Source organism: Mastigoproctus giganteus, chromosome 13 (assembly GCF_048544385.1).
Source record: "Mastigoproctus giganteus isolate SK-2022 chromosome 13, ASM4854438v1, whole genome shotgun sequence".
NCBI lineage: Eukaryota > Metazoa > Arthropoda > Arachnida > Uropygi > Thelyphonidae > Mastigoproctus > Mastigoproctus giganteus.
Window position 1 is genome coordinate 86,509,139 of NC_143587.1, and position 16,753 is coordinate 86,525,891.

At 35.9% G+C, this 16,753-nt stretch overlaps 1 protein-coding gene across 5 annotated transcripts in view; it reads left to right on the forward strand.

Moving 5' to 3' along the window:
* Positions 1-16,753, forward strand: part of Upf2 (UPF2 regulator of nonsense mediated mRNA decay) — a 695,457-nt gene that overhangs the window by 181,054 nt on the left and 497,650 nt on the right. For all 5 annotated transcript variants that reach the window (XR_016547840.1, XR_016547841.1, XM_090387842.1 and 2 more), the window contains exons 11-12: positions 6,647-6,694; positions 13,741-13,953. Coding sequence is in view for 3 of the 5 variants with exons in the window: in XM_090387842.1 (XP_090243968.1) it covers positions 6,647-6,694; positions 13,741-13,953 (261 nt within the window). In the remaining 2 variants the exon portion in view is untranslated. The remainder of the gene's footprint in view (positions 1-6,646; positions 6,695-13,740; positions 13,954-16,753) is intronic.

Sequence of the window (16,753 nt, forward strand, 5' to 3'; positions counted from 1 at the left end):
CAGAGGGTAGCTGTGCTGTTGTTATTGGGTTCTGTGTTTATTGTGTGTAAATTGTGTGTGTTCTAAGGTCGATTTTCTGTTTGCTGGACAAAAAACCAGAGGTTCTTGGGAGAGAACCATGCTACCCTCATCTGAGACTGACTAACTCAGCCACGCATGAAAAAGACCCATAAAATTCCTCCCATCATCGATGGGATTCAAACTTGGGTCTTTTCCACCTAGTGTGGGGAGACAGCGACCCTACTAATCCAGAAAGGCTAGGTCGAGGGTTTACTTTCGGAAAGTAAACTTTTGTGATTATTAGTTTCTTATAAAAAAGCTTCCATATTGAGGCTTTGGCTTACAGAGGAACCAGTTTTCATTGCAATACTAAACAGGCCACAAGGAATGGTTCAGTTACTTAATTAGTGGTATCACATTGTTATCCATGCCAGTAGGTTTTGATTTTTAGGAACTTATATATAAGGGAGCATTAGGATGTACATCTTTAAAAGAAAGAGCAGAAATACAAGGACTGTTCAATAAAGAATGATCATAATTTTTCATGAACACCTGTACTGCTTGCTGTTTCTAGCTGAGCTGTGGAATTTAAGACCAAATTAAGCTGTATCACATAGTAATTGCCCAGTTGACTGGCACACATGGTGTGTGACCTTGGCAGTTGGTCAAGTTTGTACCTGTTCATTTTTGCCTACGTAACAATAGACGTGACATGCAAAGAATAGCATGCTGCTCTCAGATTTTGTTTCCATCCCAAGAAAACATTAGCTGAGCTTATGAAATGTTAAAAGAAGCTTATGGTGAATCTGTGCTTTAATATAGCACAGCTCGTAGGTGGTTTAGAATGTTTAAAGATGGGCATGATTTGATCACAAAAATAGACAATCCTGGAGCTCCAACCACTGCTTCTGTAATCATAAGAGATCATTGTCTAATAGTTAAAGCAGACAGATATGTTGAGAATATCAGTAGGAAGCACACGCAGTATTCTCCATGACCATTTACACGTGACGTGTTTGTGCATGCTGGGTTACAAGATCACTCACACCTGAGCAACAGCAAGTTTGCATGGAAATTTGTCAGGAGCTTCAACGGATAGTTACTGAAAATGGTGAGGTTCTGCGCAAGGTGATAACGGTGGCTTCATCACTTTAACCCAGAGAAAAGCAACAAAACTCTGCTTGGAAGTCCATCATTGCCACCACCAAAAAAAAGCAAAAGTTGTGGCTTTTGGAGGAAAGGTTTTAGTCATCTCTTTTTTTTTGACATTCAACGAATGGTTTGCCAGCATGTTGTGCCACACCATGCAACTGTTACAGGACCTTACTACAGAACTGTACTGCACAATTTGCAGGATCGCATTCGTTGCAAACAACCACAACTGCACGCAGGTGGGTGGGTGGGTGGATGCTGCATCACGACAATGAGAGACCTCATGTTGCTCATACTGTCATTGAGTACGTAGCCAGCATTAATGTCAAATGTGTTCCTCATCCACGCTTATAGCCCTGACCTTGACCTGCAATCTATATATTAATACAGAAGCCATTTTCTTGAGATGGCCTTTGTGAATGGTAGGCCCAACCGATCAGGCCGAAAGTGGTCTCAAATTGAAGATATTTCTTCCTAGGTGTGCATTCCATGCACACTGACTTACCTACTCATGACAAAACACGGACTACATTTCTTTAGGACAGCTAGAGAAAAACTCTGCTCCCAATTGCAAAATTTTCGCAGTGGGTACAGCTAATTTTTTTTTTATTTCCAAAGTTAAAGAAGGAGCTGCGAGGAAAACGTTTCTGTCATCAGAAGTTGTAAAGATGTCGGAGGCAATTTCCAAATGCATGTTTTTACAAAATGGCAGAAATGTCGGAGTAAGTGCATTTCATCAAATGGGGACTACTTTGAAAAGGACCATCAAAATATGGATGGTTAGTAAAGGTATGTTGTGAAAAAAAATTTGATCATTCTTTATTGAATAGCCATCATAATTGCGAAAGTTCACTGAGGAAAAAACTTATATGGCAAATACATATTGCTGATCTGAGGTGTGCAGTTTTGAAACAACACAATTTATGTTTTTGTTAACTGATTAACTGTGATATTATATCCAATTTTTGGTTGTTTCCAGTATTGCTTTAACTGAGTTTGACTGTAGTTACAACAGTGTTGCTTATTTAATTCCTTGCATTTTTCAAAATTAGTTAACATAGTCTACTGTGAATATGATATAATTTTATCTTCAGCAAATTTGATTCTTGGCAGCAACACCCATTCCATCTCTGATCAGCATCCCGATCCCCAACTTCAATCACAAGCAATAATCACAGACTCATAAATATATGCTCTAATGACAGCTGCTAACTCCTGACACCAAGTTCCCAAAACCACCACATCATTAATGGTTCAGACAAATTTTATCAGTTTTTATCCTTGTTTACCCTTTTACAAGTCGGTTTACCAATGGGTCTTGGATAACGAATTTCTAATAGCACTGGGATCTGTAGAGTGTGGTTTTTTCATTGATATAAAATTTCTTAAAATATACTTTGTGCATAAGTGCATTAAAATATTAATGTGTTAATATTTTGAGTTTATTGCCCAAAACTATGAAAATTTGCATGAAAATTCAAATCAAAATTTTAAAAAATATATGAGTAAAAAAAAAAAAAAAAAAATTTGCCATAATAACCTCTCCATCTATTTATGTATCACCTGATTTGGTTTTATCTACTTCTTTTTATGAATTCCAAAGAAATACTTTAATTTAGGCTTTCTTAAATCGAAATTGGGAAATTAAGGTCAATAGGTGTGATTATCTCCTCCAGTTTTCAAAGCTATTTATTATAACCTCTGTCTACAGTTAGAAACACAGATAACAGATAGCACTGTATACTAAAAAAAGTTTAAGACAATTTGTTCATTAATATTTTTTGATTAATAATTTTGGGCATGTTTGAAACAACTTTAAAAAAAGGTTATCTAGTGTATGCTGCCCACTGGCCTGTTAAGCTTTCAAATGGTCACTCATATGTAAATAAGTGTGCATCCTTCATGTGTTTTATTTTTATATACTTAAGGTTTCGAGTGTACATTAATTAAGATATATTTCAAATATACATTAATAATTAAGGTTTTATTATTTATAAATTTTTACAATTTAAAGTTTTATTGAAGATTTCACTAAGACCTGGAGAATTTCATACTGTCATATCACATTAATTGACATTTTATAATTTGTAATTAATTACTGGCGCATCCGTAGCCAGGTGGGCAGGAGCAGTAGTGCATAGCACACGCTTCTTGATTAGACCGGGGTTCGAACCCGTACCCACCCAATACGGAGGATATGGTAGGTCAGGGAATGACCACCGCATATTCCCAGCCCGGATAAAGGGTGAGGGTTGGCATCAGGAAGGGCATCCGGCCTTAAAAATTGCATGCCAAAAGAATAAAAACGCTGACCCCATATAATAATGGGAAAAGGTGAGGACAAAAAAAAAATAAATAAATAATTTGTAATTACTATTTTAAATTGCTTCATTATTTGAAATTGTTGCATGATTTGAAATTATTTCATTGACCAAATTACTATTTTGGCTAATGAAAATTACTAAGTTATTATATATAAACTATTAACTCTCAGGATTAGAGTGGTCTAATTTTAAAAATCAAAGTAGTTTGGATTTCCAACTCACACCTGTGTATTGACTGAAAGTGAATACACAAGTGTAAGTTAAAAATTACAAAGTGTGTACAAAGATAAAGACAGTAGTTAATAATTATGATTCATTAGAAAACAGAGATTAAAGACATATTTTATTAACTTATTTTACCAATCATAATTGTGTGTGTGTGTGTGTGTGTGTGTGTGTGTGTGTGTGTGTGTGTGTGTGTGTGTGTGAGTGTGAGAGAGAGAGAGAGGCAATTAATACTGTGGATGCTGACTTCTTTCATTTGAACATAAGAAAATAGGCACCTCCGTAGCCAGGTGGGAAGGAGCAGCAGTGCGTAGCACACACTTGATTAGACCGAGGTTCGAGCCCGTCACCACCAAATACGGAAGATGTGAAAAGGTCAGGGAATGACCACCACATATCCCAGAGCAATATGGCCTTAGTTGCTAATGCTCCTAAAAAACCAAATAACAAACAACATAAGAAAATAAAACGTTAATGATGATTAATTTTGTTTAAATCTGCTTGTTATTTTTATAATTGTATTTTGCCAATCACTCACAGAATCCAACATGCTTCATAAAGTAATTTTACCCTTACATAAGACTAAGGATAAAATTATTGCCTTGCATATATATTTTACTTCTGATTTCTGTGTGATACAGTGAATTTTATAATTCATTATAATTGTAAGTTGATAAGTTTAGCATTATTATTTAAATAATGCCACAGTTATAATCACAGTACTAACTCTTAGTACTTACCAACACCCGTGACTTAGCCGAGTGGTCAGGGATGAGAGTGCAGTAGGGCACGCTTTTTGGGTGAACCTGGGTTCACGCCCTTGACTGCTAAATATGATTAATGTTTGTATTGTTAACTTATTGTAAACTCCTCTGACCTGGTGGTCATGCCAGATTATAAACAAGAACGTAAAAAGTTGTAATTGAAAGAAAACTAATCTATGTTTTGGTTACAGTTGTTGTTTATTACCAAATTAAAGATATGAATAATTATCGTTGATAAATAAATGGAACATAGAATTACCAGCTATCTACCCATAAAGGTTGATTATTAAATAAGCAGTATATAACATTTGGTGATTAACTAATGTAATCTGTAAATACGCTTTGTTATTTATACACATCATGGATTTTTTTTTTTTTTTTAATTGTCAAAGAAATCATAAAATATGTGAAAAAAAAAAAAAAAAAAAGGGTTGGGGGCACACGAAGCTTATTTACCCATCATAATATACAATGTTAAACATTGCTAAACCGCTAATAATACTCTTATTTTGATATGCTAACACATCTCAACTTTCCAATAAAAGAAGTTGTTCGGTCACATGATTTCATAATTAAAAATTAATTTGTTTAGTTAAGATTAAATACTTTTTGCCACATGTTTCTGAAACTGCAGCAAGTATTTAGTTTGTGAAGAACCTAATGTTACCTGTATGCAAGCAAACAAAAATAATAAAATACAATTGATTAATGACTGACTACAAATATAAAATAAATAGAATATGTTGCCACTCACTGTGGGGAAACAAACAAAAAACAGAATTCCTCCATGATAGGGCAATTGCAGTCTGTAAGAGGCATGAGGTGTCTGCAAGATGAACGCAGATGCATCATACAAGAAGAATGACAAAATAAAAGAAAAAGGAAATCACAGACATGATTTCATTGGGGAGCACTCACACCTGCAGATACCTGAAAGGTAGTATTTCCATAATGAACTGCTGAGAAACAACCAAATGTTCAGTGGTGTCCTATATGACCTGTAAAAGACAAAACAAAGGGAAGCTTAAAATCCTATAAGCCCTCAAGTCAAAATTCCCTTTATCTTTCCTTTATTTTGTTATTTTTCTTTTAAAAACTTAACTGCATTCACTCATTGTCTTTGCATAGTCTTCCTGCTTAATTACAGGTTGCAGTTGCACCATTATATTGGAATTCTGTTGGTTATTTCCCATAATCAGTGTTGACACTCTCTGTTTGTTTTTAATTCTTCTAAATTTCATTTTAACGCAGCCATCTACCAAAGTAGTTAAATTAATTAATTAAATTGGCACCGTTTTGGTTATATCTCATATTGTGAATGCCTTCACGAGTTGCCACGGTATTGTACTACCTCGAATAAATAACACTTCACCAATGGAGAAGACTACGTTAAAATGATGCTTTTGCACTGACCTACATGTTAGTCATTCTACCTTGTAGCATGAGGCCTTTGCCCTTAAATATTTTATATTCTTCTAAATTTGTAGTTATTAATCATTATGCTTTTTTCACTCATTTCTGTTTTTTGTTTGCATACAGTTAACTGTAGTTTCTTGAAAACAAAATACTTTGTAGTTTAATACATTCACTTTGTAAAAAAAAAAAGTGTTTTACCTTAATTTAATCATTTTGTGACAACATCGTGGATGTTTTCTCTTCTGCTCTTTTCTTTGATTTAATTGGTTTAATTCTTGTAATGCCATAAACTCAGTTTCTCGTGAAGACCTTTCAACTGGCACATATGTCTTTTTAAATACAAAACTCGAGGGTAAGGATAAACATATTTCAAGCACAACTTCAGTAATACATAATATTTAAGGCAAGGTACAGGATTTCATTACTTTTTTGAAATCATTTGTAATCCCTTGATATAATCTGTATGGCCATTGTGCCACAGCCACTTTTTATGATTATAACAGTTGTAATTGTATGGTTCTCAAATGAATAAAGGAATCTTTTGATTTGTTTTCTACTTTTAGTTATATATCTGGAACATTGGGTGATAAATGGCCCTCTTAAAATCAGGTTTTACAGTCATCCATTGATTTTCTTCTCACAGTTAACGAAAATTTGGAATTAAATAATCAACCTTCCAATTTTGCTACCTTAAACATAATTTATGATTTTTTTCTTATTTTATATTTATATTTAATAAAAAGATTATTTCCTTTGATATTTCAGATACACAATCCTAGCAAAATAAGAGTTGATCTACGGTTTTATGCAGAGGTAAATGACATACTAACACAAGTTTTCTTTTATTTTAATTTTAAATTATATATATATGTATATGTACACTGAGTGATTACTGAATTATGGCCACCCTTATGAAAACTGAATGCAACCCGTTGACCATGTGAGATACGAGAGTGCGCAGTTAGCCGACCTGTGTAGCATAGATAAGGTGTCAGTGGTTCACTAGGTAGTAAAATTCCGAGTGTGATGGGTAAAAGGAAGGATTTATTGAACTTTGATAAAGGACAGATTGTGGGTGCTTGACAAACTGATGCTTTGATTTCCCAAACGGCTGAACTGGAGGGATGTTCGAGAGTCGTCGTTGTTAAAGTGTACCAGAACTGGCATCAGAATGATCAAACAACAACCTTGCAGCAAAACTGCAAAGGTCAGCGAAAGGTTGATGTTAGAGGTTAACCTCGGGTCCAACGACTTGTACAGGCAAACAGCTGCAGCACTGTTAAAGAGTTGACTACCCAATACAACATAGGACAACCCGGAACAATATCTGGCATGACCATGTGTCGCACATATGGGCTATACCAGCAGACGACCCCTATGGAATCCTCTCCTAATCAAGGTTCATTGGTGTAAAAGACTCGCCTGGTGCAAAGAGCTTGCAAGTTGGATGTTAGAAGACTGGAAGAAGGTGTGCTGGTTGGATGAGTCACGTTATTTCCTCCACACCTTGGATGGTGTATGGATTTGGCATAAACAACAAGAGACTCTTCATCCATCATTCATAGTATCAAAAGTGCAGGCTGGTGGAGGCAGTTTTATGGTGTGGGGCATGTTTCACTGGCAGGAACTTGGATGCCTGGTGAATGTGGAACAACGTATTACTGGTCTCTGCTATCGTCAACTGCTTGCTGACTGTGTACACCCTGCTATGTAACACCTTTTCCCAAATGGTGATGGTGTAGTAGTAGTAGTAGTAGTGGCATGTGATGCAAGAAAGCATGTGTATGAGCTGATGCAGTATCAGCCAAAAAAAAAAAAAGAAAAAAAAAAATCACACCATTCCCTCCAAATGCCTGTCCAGTTCCTCCTTAAATTTATTCAACCTATCAACTTCCACGACAGATGGAAGTTTGTTCCAGCAATTAACCACCCGCTGGCTAAAGGCAAATTTCCACACATCTATTCTACATCTTTCTTTTCTTAATTTGAATTTATGCACCCTTAGGTTCATAATCTGAAAAAGTGGCAGGATCCCATCAGAATTCAGTGTGCTCAACCCATTCAAGGCCTTATATACCTCAATCAGATCACCGCGCAGGTGCATAGTCTCCAGCTACTGCAATTTGCAGAACTTAAACCTCTCTTGGTAAGAGGAGCCCTTCATTCCCCTCACCAATCTTGTTGCCCTTCTCTGTACATGCTCAAGTAAATCTACATCCTTCCTAAAATGAGGCCTCCAGACCTGTACGCAGTACTCAAGGCGTGGCCTGACCATTGCCTTATACAGAGGGACAATCACCTCCTTTTCCCTACTAGCAAAATTCCTATATATCATTGACAAAACCCCATGACCTGCCCTGGCAGCCTGTCTGCATTGCTCAGAAAACTTCATATCTGCCTGCACAATTACTCCCGGTCTTTTTCATTTTCAACCACCTTAAGTATAGTACCACACAGTTTGTACGTATCAGCCGACCGGGCTAGCCGAGTGGGTAAAGTACCTGCCCGGCAACCCAAAGGTCGCTGGTTCAATTCCCGCCTCGGGCTTGGATCAAAGTACTGCAAAAACCTTGGGAGGTGCAATATGGCCACAGAAGCCGATGCGCCAACAACTACCAAATCAAAAAAAAAAAAAAAAAAGTTTGTACGTATCTCTGGGGTTACTTCTTTGCACTACTTTGCACTACTTTGCATTTGTCAAGGTTAAACTTCAGTTGCCACTTCTTAGCCCATCTGCCCAAATAGATCCTGTTGCAGTAGCACACTGCTGTTACTGTCATTAACAACCCTGCGAACCTTTGTATCATCTGCAAACTTCTACATTAAGCCTGATATACCTTCATCAATATCATTGATAAATATACAAAACAACAGTGGACCCAAAACCGAACCCTGTGGGACTCCACTAATAACATTAGTCCACGAAGAGTAGCACCCATTGATTACCACCCTCTGTCTTCTCCCACTTAACCATCCTTTTATCCATTGTAGCAACTTACTCTTAATACCATTCGGCTCCAATTTGTACAATAGTCATCCATGTGCAAAGTGTCAAAAGCTTTCCTGAAATCCAAATATATGATATCAAAATTATTTTTTGCATCCAGTTTCTTTGTAACCACATCATAATATCCTATCAAATTTGTCAGACAAGACTTTCCCTTAAAAAATCCATGCTGTGTCTGAATTATTGCTGCAGTCTTGTCTAGATGATCCTGCAATGCATCTTTAACCAGTGACTCCATTATTTTACCCGGTACAGAAGTTAAACTAACTGGTCTGTAATTACTCGTGTCACCCTTCGATCCCCCTTTGTGAATTGGGGATACATTCGCACATCTCCAGTCCGTGGGAACCTTCCCTGAGTCCAAGGATGCTCTCATAATTATGGCTGAGGGTTTGCTTAGTTGCTTTGCCGCCTCCTTTAATATAACTGGATAGAAAGTAAATCTCACATCAGTACACTGTGATCACTGCCACCTAGCGATTCCTTTAACTGCAAATTCTTAATACACGAATGATCACTGCTGATAACCAGATCAAGAGTATTACTCTCTCTTGTTGCGTCTCGAACATGCTGCTGCAGAAAACAAGATGTTCCAAGATGACAATGTGCCGAGCCATCAGGCACTTGATGTGCAGGAATGGTTTGAGTAACACAGTTCTGACTTCTAACATATTGATTAGCCTCCGAACTCCCCCGGATAGCAATCCCATAGAGCACTTCTGGGACACCGTGGAAAGGCATATCAGGCATGTGGACACACCAATCACCTCCATACCTGTATTTCTAGCCGCATTACCCACAACTTGGTTGGCCCTACCTCCAGAACACTTCCAACATCTTGTTGAATCAATGCCATGTCGGATAGCTGTTGTACTGGGGGCAAAAGGAGGACCTGCGAAGTATTAGGTAGGTGGTCATAATTCGGTGATCACTCAGTGTATATTAGATGAAATGTTGGCATTATTAAGCAGTTTAATAGGATGTGTGCAATTATATATATTTAATTGCTCCTCCCTGAAGTATTAGTACAGAAACTCCCTGAATTACATAAGGATTGCGTTCCGCGGAATGCTAAGTAAATCGGATTTTACGTAAGTCGGAATTTCCCCCATGCTTTTGCAGCACTTGCAACTGTGCTCGCTGAATTGATTGAATCCAAAAAGAAATCTTCGACAAACATGTATATCGAATTATTTATTGTATTTATTCAATTTTTTATCTCATATGCAGGAAAAATTACAAAAGCGTGCAATTTAAAAATTATATAATTACAAAAAAGGAGAGGAGAGAGGCATAACATCAGTAAGTTTTACCTCTCAAGCATCGTTGCCAGAATCGACATCCTCGGCTGATAAGTACACTGCTGCGGAGGTTAAAGACTGTGGAGATTTAGAAGAGGTCGGCCTAACAACTTTACGAAAGAACATATTAATGGATGACTGGACAGTGGCTTTTTTCTTTTCATCATAGCTTTCTTCGTATCAAGCAAGCATATCATTCACCCCTATTAACTTTCAAGAATCGTTTGCTGTCAGGATTCATCTTCTCAAACCTCACCATTGCCGATGCAATTTCACGAAATGCCATTGCCATCTCTCTGGTTAAGAAGCATCTCGGCTCCTCATTTGGTTCATCTTGAGCTTTGTCAGCATTTTCTTCTTTCACTATCGCTGCCTGCAAGTCAGTAAGTTCTTTGTTAGATAATTCCTTCTCTTCTTCCTCTATTAACTCCTCCACCTCTTTGGCATCAATCTCCAACTGAAGTAGCTCTGCAACCTTTACAATCTTATCTGTAACCTCTTCATATGATTCATCTTTGTCAAATCCTTTGAAGCTGTGGGCATATTTTCTTCCATGTGCCATTTAAATAACTTTTAGTAATTTCTACCCAGGCCTTATTAATGTTTAAGATGGCATGGTAAATATTGTAAGATTTACAAATCTCTTAATGGAAAATTTTTCTCATTTACTGCAGACAATGCCTAAGAAAATGTTGTGCATAAATAGTATGCTTTTAAATTTGAAATAATACTCTGATCCATAGGTTGGATGAGTGAAGTCATGTTTGGCGGTAGAAGTGTGACTCTCAGTTCGAATTGAAATCATCTAGATGTGTAGGATGTCCAGGAGCATTATCTAATAGAAGCAAAATCTTGAAAAGAAAGTCATTGTCTTTACAATATTTTTCAACCTCGGGAATGAAGCAGCATTTAAACCAATCCTCAAAGAACGATATTGTTATCCATGCTCTCTGGTTCGATCGGTATAAATATGACCTTTTAGAGAGATAAATAGCTTAGTAATATAGCAAAATTTTCAACGTCCAAGGACTTGGAATGAATTATAAAAAAAACCACTATGTTATTTTCACGATACCTCCATTTATTCCTACAGGATGCAAAATACATTTCCATGATTTTTTTAAATTTGCACCGACCAGCAAAAACTTACATAAAGTCGAATTTCCGTGAGTCGAGTATTTCGTAAGTCAAGAGTTCCTGTAATAGTAATATTTTTTACATGTTTTTATCATGGTTTCAAAAAAAAAAGAAAGAAAGAAAAAGAAATAAACAGATCAATTAAAAAAGTATACGATACCACATGATATGAGTGGTTGTTTTATTCATTGGAAGAAAGGGGAAAACATTTAATATGTAAAGTAATCAGAATTTCAAAGCTGCGAGTTATTTTCTTTAAATATCAACAATAATAAATAAATAAATAAAATGGCAAAGTACTGCAGAAATAAAAATATTTATACATAGATTATCATTTTGAAAGCAATTTTTTTTGTCAGAAATGTGGTACAAGAGATATAACTTACTATTAATTTTTACATATCAGTATGCTAATTTAATGTTTAACTCTGTTTTTTTTTTTGTGTGTGCATTAATTCAGTAGGAAATTACACAATTTCCTGTTAAATTTCTGAAGATGTTAACACCGAAGGATGTCACATATAAGCTTGTGGAAAAGTTAGTTCAGTGGAAGTGTAAAACTGCTGAAAAAAATTTATTGGAATTAGTGGCATTTCCAGAACAAGAAGCAAATTTATAATGCACTTGGTGGAACTCTGAAAGCAAATGACGTAGCAGTATGGATTGAAGTAGATGTGGAATCTGAATGAGTATGAAATCATCATTAACATCGGTGAAGAGTGGGAAGACAAAACAAACATGATGGTGACATGGCTGATATTAAGAATTATGTTCTGAAAAAGCTGTCATCAGTTCCAGCAAAGTAAATTAGGTAACTAATTCAGGAGGGATGCATAAAATGTAAGAACAAAGCAGGAATGTGTGTTAGTAGGATGAGTAATGAAATTGTAATGATTTCCTTTAATAATTTTCATGGGTTTTAGTCATTGTGTATACTCAAAAAATATTCATAAATTTGTCACCTGACACCTTTGATGTATTGTGGTTGCACCATATATGCTTTTAAAATAGTTTTGCTAGTTGGAGGTGGGAAGATAGCTTTATGGATGAAAAATTTTTATTTGGCTTCAGATGTATTAATTTTTTTTGGTTCTGTGAATTGTCAGATTTTGATGGTCTAAATGCCCTGGTGCACATATTTTTTAGAGGCTCAAAATAAGTTTATAGGGGTGCCCTCAGACTGATGGTAATGCCTTGGTAAATCCAGCTTTGTTCTGACTGAATATTAGTAATGTTTCAGTAATGTCATGTTAGCAGAAGTCCTATATCCATCATTGGCGTGCAGTGTTTCCATATTATTCAACATCTGATCAGTTTGATGTAAAATGGTCATGAAACCTTCAGACAGATTATACTGCTAAGGTACATCAGGCTGATAATAGCCTACCGACTTTGAAAAAGGGACATTGATCCATTGACTCTTAAGTGGTAAATGGAACAATCTATAAGTTGTATATTCATAATATTTAACATTTTTTGAACAGATATGCATGATGTTCATTTTGTGTTGAAAACTCATGTACATGTGAACAGCCTCCTGAGATATGGTCAGCTCAAAATAATTACAGAGAGAAGCAGGGGGTGGCCAAAAAGATTGACAGAAAGATTTCAGCATTGACTGCATATAAAGTACAAATTGACTAGAAGTTATAGTCCCCATGAGAATAGTGTGTGGAGAGCACCATTGCTTGGGATTTCATGAATGTACTGCAACTTACAAGCCTTCATGTGCACCAGATAATGAAGTGTAATGCCTGAAATGGTACAGTGAATGTGTGAAATAGATGACAGACACGTGGAAATCAAAATTATTTTGTTCAGTAACAGGTCTTGTTAGATGGACATGTTTGGATATGCTATCTACTATCTGAATACGATTGTGCTGTTCAAACAGCTAAAGAAATTTGTGAAGTCGAGATTCTTCTGCTATATGACTTGAATAGACTCTTCTAAAAGTACACTGATGTTGCCAGCTTCATCAACGTTGTGAACAATACAGCTCTGTTAGCTCTTTGTGGACCCACAAGATACTGCCCTTTACTGTTTTACAAATATTGTAAGAGAGTTTCTAATAGAAAATAATGTTCTAGCTTTTAAGTGGCAGTCTAGAACTTCAAAAATCTCTCAGTATGTTTTTGAGCATGAGCTTCATGTTTAAAAGAAACAACAGTGGTTACAAAACTTTTGTTAAATGTTGCTTTGAAAAAAAGAATGAATAACCGTGAAAGGGAGTCCCGTGCTCTAAGTTAGGTAGTGTCCTTATTATTATGAATGCAAGAGTATTATTTAATAAAGTGGTGGGTGTACACTTTTGGCAACATGGTGTATGTATAGAAGGAAAAAAAAAACAGAAAATTCAGTTTTTCTGTTTAATTTCCATATGCTTATTTATTTTGTTTTATTTTTATTTTTAGCTTATTTCTTGTGGAGTTTTTACCTTAAAGGAGGGATTACCACTATTAGGAAACTTATTAACAATCCTTACTTCATCAGACAAAGAAGAACATAATAATTTAAATATACTACTCAGTTTTTGTAAACACTGTGGAGAAGACTATGCTGGTTTAGTACCTCGAAAGATGAGGATGTTAGCAGAACAGTATAACAAAGAATTCACAAAGAGCACTGTAAGATTTTATATTTATTTTCTCTTTTTAATTGTATATTATAAGTTGTAAGTAAATATTCCCCATTTAATTTTTTTATTTTTATTTAAATCAGTTTGAAGTATCACCTCGCCCCAGAAAAGAACTGCTATTGCCAAATGGTTACTTTTTTTAAACAGAGGGCACAAAGAATTTTCCATTGAAATACTTTAAATATTTTAGTTACTTTACATTAAAATACTTTAGTTACACAGAGATTTAGCTAAAAATTAACAATATACAACAATAAATATATAGCCCTTAAGGCAATGTAAAAGATAACATTAATTATAGTTAAATAAATGCACATCTTTGCTTAAAAGGTAGTAATAGCAATCGCAGTATAGTACCAAAGAGCCACAGGCTTTTGCTGCACTGGCTAAAAAAAAAAAAAAGTAGATAAGAAAATACAAATTATTTGCTTCCCTCCTCACATAGGTAACTATCCAGTTGACCTTTGAATTTATTCAAACTGTTAGCCTCAGCTACCTGTGAAGGTAACCTGTTCCAGCAATCAACAACCCGCTGGATAAAAGAAAACTTCCTACAATCCAGTCTAAACCCTGTAATTTGAATTTATGCCCCAAGTTCTGGAATTTTCTCTAACAGTGAAAATTCTGCTTTCATTCATTTTACTAACCCCTCTCGCAGCCTTATAAACCTCAATCAGGTTACCTATGAGATACCTCGTTGACAAGCTTTGTAGCACACATAATCGTGGTCTTTTCTCGTATGGTCGCCCTTTTGACAATCTCATCATGCTAGCTGCCCACCTTCGGACCTTTTCAAGAAGCTCAATGTGTATTTTCAGATGAGGTCTCCATACTTGAAGACAGTATTCCAAATGTGGTCTTACAAATGACAAACTTGTGAACACTGGAAATGCTCACAGCATTTCTAGATCACGATATCCTTGGACTTTGTATTGTAAGTGGATCTTGTAGCAACCATTGTTAAGGTAAAATTTGAACTTTAGAAAGGTTACAAAATTTTAATTTACAATATATTACAGAAATGAAATTGTTGACAAAACTTTAACCATAGTGAAGTTGAATTTGAACTACTGAACGGAGGTTTCGAAGTTCCCACCAAAATATCAATAACAAAGGTTTTCTGAATATTAAGCTTAGCTTTATAAATACTTAACTAAATGCAAAAATAAGCTAACCTATGTGACTATGAATTCAAATTATATATGTTAACTACAGTTTTTTTTTTTTTTTTTTTATGAAAACCCAAACACGAGAGTTATTAGAATCTGTAGTACTTAGTACTGTGTATGGGCTGAAGGTTGACAAGATGAAAGAAGAAACTTATTGACATTAGACTTGAACTTCTGTCCATTGTAATTTTCAGGAAATACGTATGAAGGAAGGTTGTTCCAGAAAATGGAAGTTAAATGAATAAACGAGGAAGAAGAAAAGTTGGTTCTGTGAGTTTTAAGTTGGACTGCTTTGAAAGAGAGAGCAGGAATTATAGAGTCCAATTCAGAAGAACAGTGCCCATGGATGTATCTATAGAAAATGCATGCAGCAGAAACAGAACATCTATGAGATACAGAGTGGAGAGAGAGACTCTGTTAGAGATGAGTCATTAATCAACCTAACTGCCCTCTTCTGAATGGAATCTAGAAGCCTGAGAGAGAGAGAGGTTCTTGGGGTACCGCCCCAGATGTGAGAAGAATATTCCATTGTAGGCCAGATTTGTGATTTGTAATGCAGACTAAACATGGGTTCCACCACTTCAAGCCTCCAATAAGCAAAGTGGTGGTATTGCACTGGTTCATGAGAGTCATCTACCACCTAGTATTGCCTGGTAACATAGAGGGGCAGCATTCCTCCATGTGTTGTGGGTGGTCACGTACAACTGTGCGCTAGGTGCAGCATTTCAGAACTTGCACATGGGGTTATGCCAACTAACACTCTCACCTTCATGAAGGTGAATACAGAGGATTTGGGTTACAGACTGTCTGGACTTTGCCGAAATTGGATCCACTTGACTTGAGTGTCACCCAAAATATCAGTTCCATCAGTGTTTTAGACTCTCAGGTAGCAAGCACAGCTTGGCATACCTGAAAGTGTCTGTGACAGCCTCAAGGACATTGGTCCTTGAGGCTCATAGACATAAGACTGATCAAAAAATTTTTTCTTACTGACAGTGATATCAATAATGCAACTGTTTCTGAAATGAGATGTACTTGCAGTTTTTTGGTGCATTAACATACTGAAATAATGCACCCAGTGTTTTCACAAATGTAATAACTCGGCTCCTAATGGATGGATTTTCATGAAATTTTATATTTATATTTATACCTTTTAAAAAGATTAGCCGAGCCATTGCAAATGTCATTGACAGAGACCAACAGAAATCTGTCAATTATTATTTCATCTTTTACCACCCATATGTAATAATTCAATTCCCCCATCAGTGGATGGATTTTCATGAAATAATTCTGTAGAATGATTTGTTGAGCCTTTCCAAATTTCATTAAAGTGGTGACGCCTCCATAGCCAGGTGGGCAGGAGCAGCAGTGTGTAGCACACGCTTCTTGATTAGACCGGGGTTCGAGCCCATGACCACCAAATACGGAGGATGCGGAAAGGTCAGGAAATGACCACCGCATATCCCTGGAGCAATATGGCCTTAATTGCTAATGCTCCTAAAAACTAAATAACAAACAAATAACAACATTAAAATGGTACCAATATAAATCTAATTATTATTATTATTATTGTATTTTTTTTATTATATATATATATATTTTTTTTTTTTTTTTTTTTTC